The sequence below is a fragment of the Eleginops maclovinus genome, chromosome 4, assembly GCF_036324505.1.
Source record: "Eleginops maclovinus isolate JMC-PN-2008 ecotype Puerto Natales chromosome 4, JC_Emac_rtc_rv5, whole genome shotgun sequence".
Classification (NCBI taxonomy): Eukaryota; Metazoa; Chordata; class Actinopteri; order Perciformes; family Eleginopidae; genus Eleginops; species Eleginops maclovinus.
In genome coordinates this window covers 4,725,606-4,731,567 of record NC_086352.1, presented here as the reverse complement: position 1 = coordinate 4,731,567, position 5,962 = coordinate 4,725,606, and the positions used below count along the sequence as shown (strand labels likewise).

Here is a 5,962-nt window from a genome sequence, read left to right as displayed (position 1 = left end):
AAGAGATTTCGCAATACTCTCCTCTCCATGTTCCAAACAAACACACTCAGAGACAAACAGAGACGGGATTAAACTCTCTTTTTTACGCTCAATCTTTGTACTTTGACGAATGGTCGACTCCACCGCCGCCCCCTAAAGGTAAACCATGTTTTAAATGTATTTTTAGGACCGAAAGGCAGTGAAAACAGTGAGGTTTAGAGGCTTGTTAGCATCAGGAGCTAACAGGCTAAACGGGTAGTGAACGCCTCGTCGGAGGAAAGTGAGAAAATGAAACTTAATTTCTGATTAAAACACTAATTAGGGTTTGTTTTCTGACTGTTTAAGACTAGTGTTGAGTGACAGGTTACTGATATTCTGCTGGCTGCTTCCTGGGAACAGAAAGTTGTGAAAAGTAGTAATAATAAAGCTTTAAAGTGTTTTTGAAAGAAGGCAAATACAACACATTAGAGCAGGTTTCACATCAGGCCAGGTGTTAAGACCTTTTACATGCAGAATAACAACATGATATAACAGTTTGAGACACAGCAGGTAAAAGGTGTGAGAATAAACAATTAAACACAATAAAATATTAATGATCCTCTCGGAAAAAAATTGAAGAAGACAAATCCATAAATAAGATAAAATATATTTTTTAAACGTGTAAAATAAAACCAAATAATAATAATAATAATATAATACTAAATAAATAATTATAAAAATAATAAAGATCATATTAAAAGACTAACTTCAAATAAATATAGTAAATGAAGAATAGAAATCAAAACCTATAGAATAAATATAAAAATAATAAAGATTAAAAGACCATTTAAAAGGGGCGTGTCGCTAATAAAATACTCAAATCTAATACATCTAAAGAGTTGTGTTTTCAGCTGTCATTTATATAATAAATCCAGAGTTATAATTGTATTTTAAATCTCTTGAAAGCTGTGATTGAAGCCCCGCATGTTTCCTCCGGAGTTCCCCTTCAAACACAGCCGACGATGATGCAACACCAGGCAACAGCTCTGCTTCCACCCGGAGCGCTTTCCGCTGCGCACACCGCTGCATGGCAACGCGTCGACCAATCAGAGTGTGCAGCGCGGCTAATTAACCAGTCAGAGCAGCGTTGATAATAAACCGCGGAATAATAATCAACCAATCAGAGTAAAGACATGTAAGGGCGAGCATATGTTAATATATGTGTTAGCAAGTCACTCTATGGTTTTTATCTCAGGAGACACTTATTGTTTTTACTCGAAATGATGTAAACAAGAGCTCCAAATATTGGAAGAATTTTTTACCCGTCAGCCAAGAGAACAATAAGAATTATTTTCATGCAAAAAAAGTTATTCTGTCATATAATACCTCATTATAATTGCTGTTTTTATTAAGCACACCGGTACACTCTCACTGTTTATTGATATTTGTTCTACCTGTGAGTAACGTTGCTGTTGTCCCTGGAAATCAGAAATGTTGTACATATATTTAATATTTTATTTTAAATGATCTTTTATGGAGAACATTTAAAATATAGTATATTTTTAAAATACATTTATTGATATTTTATATTTTGATTTCAATTCAGATATATTTTTACATACTTTTATAATATTTTCTATCATCTTTTATTTCCAGATTTTATTTGAATTCAACAACATTTTGAGTATTTTTCTAAATATTATGTGATTTATTGCAATTTTGTTCTATCCTGCTTTTTATTTCATATTTTAATAATATTTCGGACTTAATAACTTTCATAATAGTTCAGAAACATATTGCAGTATTTTTCCATATTTTTATTTCTGTTTTGTTTATTTGATAGTAATATTACCTTGTCCCACCCCGCCTTCCAGGCTCCATAGAGGTGAACTCCGCCCCACCCCCCCAACAATTCACTGCACACTGAGGAGTCTCGAACCGCCACACCTGGAGGCAACAATCCCAATGAGCCGGCTGTCCCAGGCGAAACCAAACACCCCCAACCAATCCTCCGGCGTGAGCGTCATCCAGAGCCAGACCACCCCCCAGTCATCACTGTTAGCACTGCAGCAGGTGCCCCAGATCGCCCCCCCCAGCAGGTAAGGCATCAACCTGCTCATTAACCAATCAGAGCGGAACTGATGATTAACCACTGGACTATAACAATCGACCAATCATTACGTTTCATTTAGCCGAAGCCTTATCCAACGAGACCATACGTTTAATAAACATAGACAATCAAACTTTGGGGGGGGGGGGGCCAGACAGAGACACACAACGACATGCTGACTGCATTGGGGATTGAGCCAGTGCTCCTAAGCGCACAAACCCACTGAGCCACAGCCTCCCAAATGATCAGTATAAGGGAGGATTGAGGGGCTGTATGAATAATAACCCCAACTCTCTCCCCCCCACCCCCCAACAGGAGGTAAGGCGCGCCCCCCCGGCAGGATGAAGAAGCCGTCGGCGGAGAAAGACAGCGACGAGTACCGTCAGCGGCGCGAGCGCAACAACCTGGCGGTGAAGAAGAGTCGCATGCGCTCCAAGCAGAAGGCGGTGGACACGCAGCAGCGGGTAAACGAGCTGAAGGAGGAGAACGAGCGGCTGGAGGCCAAGATCAAGCTGCTGAGCAAGGAGCTGAGCGTGCTCAAAGACCTGTTCCTGGAGCACGCCCACAACCTGGCCGACAATGTGCAGCCCCCGCCCGCCGCCGGCAGCCCCAGCACCGCGGCCAACGGGCAGTGAGTGGGCTGGGGCCAGGAGGACGATTCAGCCAATGGGCAGAGAGCAGGGGCTATAGGGACGATTTCTGCACAAAACTTTTGGAATCTTCTTCTTCTTCTGCTGCTTCGGGCTTCTTCTGGTTCTTCTATGGGACGATCCATCAGCGTGACGGATGAGACTTTGTGATAGGGCTGTGCAGGGACGTGCTCCTCCTCCACAGCCAATGGGATGTTTCCAGGGATTTTGGATTGTACGTTTCGCTCCGCTGAATATTCTGAGGGATTAATCTGAATTTCTGGGGAAAATTCTTCTGATATTCCAAGAAATCAAAGTGGGAAATGTATAGAAAAGATGAGAAGTGATCTGAGATCAAGAGAAAATCATATTTTTATTTTACTGTCAATTTCTGTGTTTTTATCGTTAAAAATCATTCAAATGTATCTTCAACAATCTAAATTAATCCCAAACAATAATTTCATTTTTCCTCTAAATTTGTTTTCTCCAGGAATTGTCAGGGTTTGAAGACTCATTCCTGCACCTCTCTACGCTCCTCTGCTTTATCGAGATTTAATAACTCAGTGGGTCAAGAGAAAAACTCTGTAATTCAGCTTTCAAAAGCAGGAAAGCACTTTAATTACTATATGAATCCATTGATGCCCTGCTTTCAACCCACAAGTTCTTTATTCTTGTTTAAAACGTAAAAAAGGTTGGATTAAAAACACAATTTTACTATTATTTATTGAAATCATTCAAATTTTGAGTGTGAATCGGTCTGTTTGATGGAGGAGGTCTGGAGAGGAATTGGATCTGTGAATCCAGTTCGATGTAAATTCTTCCAGCTTCTGTTTTTTAGGATGTGTATCTCTTCTGTTCTGAGAGTTTTTGTGTGTTCACTACGTGTCGGTGTTTAAAGGGCAGTTCTGTGGTTATTAAAGAGTCTATTTATACTGAAATACCTTCTCCTGTAACTTAACGAGGGGGGGGGGGGCAGAATTGTCCTTCAGTTTGAGCGTCTCTGCAGAAGAGACGGCCCGGGTCAGACATCCCATAAAACACACAGCTCTGAGTCCCGCCTATAGCGTGCGAGGTGTTGCAGAACACAGGGATTTGAGCATCTGCAGACCATTGACCTGCACCTGTAGAACACACTGCAGGAGAGGGACTCTTTAAAGGGTCTCTGGAGTTCACAGAGGAACTCTTTAAAGAGTCTCTGGAGTTCACAGAAGAACTCTTTAAAGAGTCTCTGGAGTTCACAGAAGAACTCTTTAAAGGGTCTCTGGAGTTCACAGAGGAACTCTTTAAAGGGTCTCTGGAGTTCACAGAGGAACTCTTTAAAGGGTCTCTGGAGTTCACAGAGGAACTCTTTAAAGGCTGAAGTCTTTAAAGGCTCTAGAGTTCACAGAAGAACTCTTTAAAGGGTCTCTGGAGTTCACAGAGGAACTCTTTAAAGGGTCTCTGGAGTTCACAGAAGAACTCTTTAAAGGGTCTCTGGAGTTCACAGAGGAACTCTTTAAAGGGTCTCTGGAGTTCACAGAGGAACTCTTTAAAGGGTCTCTGGAGTTCACAGAGGAACTCTTTAAAGGCTCTCGAGTTCACAGAGGAACTCTTTAAAGGCTCTCTGGAGTTCACAGAGGAACTCTTTAAAGGCTCTCTGGAGTTCACAGAGGAACTCTTTAAAGGCTCTCTGGAGTTCACAGAGGAACTCTTTAAAGGCTCTCTGGAGTTCACAGATATCAGGAACTAACGAGTGTGATATCCGGCGCTCATCAGGAGTTGTCACACGTGAACAATAAGATATTTGATCACACGCTTTGATCCGATTTTCCATTATTGAACGAACGATTAATCCAATGTGTTGTTGATTAAGGACATGTGGAGTACACCTGCCCAAACAACAAACATGACCGGATTATAAATGATTTTCAGAATAAGGAGTGATCGTTTTACACTCTTTAGGACACAGAAACTTACATTTTGTAAGTTAACTCCAGAAGAGGACTGGAAGAAAGGCAGCAGAAAGTCCTGCCAGCGCTCCTCTTTCATTGGGACTTCACCAGAGACGGAAATAGTGTTTAACATCACAGAAACACCAGGAAAATAAGGAATCGGCAGGTTCTGCAGAAATCTTTAAAATCAACTACAGACTTAGTTTCAAAACGCGTGTGTGTGTGTGTGTGTGTGTGTGTGTGTGTGTGTGTGTGTGTGTTTTCCACAACGTTCTCATCATACAAATCCACATCTTTTTGAATAATATAATCTTCATACTGGTTTATTTTCGTTCTCCCACCTAAGAGATTTCTGTGCTAACATGACTCAGCAATTTATATCTTAAGTATAATTTATATAAAAACAGACATTTAGACTGGTCTCCCTGGACTTTAGAAACTGGGATGTGCTTCTCCACTGTTTTCAGTCATAAATAAGACATTAATCTGCAGATTTATCCTTTAAATTATTGTTTTTGGGTACTGTATTTCGGTTTCGTAAGAGTGACTCATCATTTTATGCAGGATTCCTGTCAAAAACAGACAAAAATCAGGAGTTTTTAAATGTTTTTGTTCATTTCAAATTATAGATCGCACTCGACTGACTGATGTCTACAGGGCAGAAAAACAGATAAAGTAAAATAACAGGACGAAAGATGAGCTAACGTCGTGCTAACTCTGCTAACGCCGTGCTAACTCTGCTAACGCTGAGCTAATGTGCTAACGCTGTGGGAGCGTTGTTTCAGCCTCTGGTTTTTCAATGTTTTCTAAGGTGTGTTTTCTACCTGTCGGATGACGCTGCATGTTTTGGTGCATGACGTTGGATCTTATTATGGGATGTTTTTCTGAATGTTGCTGAGCAGCGTTTCTCATGACTCGGCTTTTATATGACAGCAGGACGTGCATTGTAAATTAAACTTCAGTATAAAAACGAAACTGTGTGTGTGTGTGTGTGTGTGTGTGTGGTGGGGGGGGTGGGGGGGCATGTCACCAGCTAAATAACATTTATCATTTTGAGATTACAATATGAGTTTATTTTCAGCCCTCTATGTATGTCACCTTTAGATTAATACACTGACATTCAAATAAATAAATATATATTTTAATTCATATTCACAGAAGAGTTCATACATTAAAATATGAATAATCTGAATTATTCATATTTTAATGCTTAAGACCAATCTATTAAGTGTATTTTAAAATTTAAATGAACTCCTTTGTCATTTTAATGTAATTTCAATCATTTATCGGCGGAAATTGTACATCCTAGCTCTGAACATACAGTGTGTGTGTGT

At 40.2% G+C, this 5,962-nt stretch overlaps 1 protein-coding gene across 1 annotated transcript; it reads left to right on the top strand.

Annotated features, from left to right (window-relative positions):
* Positions 1–3,635, top strand: cebpg (CCAAT enhancer binding protein gamma). Its single transcript, XM_063882301.1, is given in 4 exon segments — positions 1–138; positions 925–1,153; positions 1,833–2,064; positions 2,374–3,635. Coding segments are annotated over 3 exon segments (564 nt in total). The 5' UTR covers positions 1–138; positions 925–1,151; the 3' UTR covers positions 2,704–3,635.
* Positions 3,636–5,962: the final 2,327 nt, after the last annotated feature.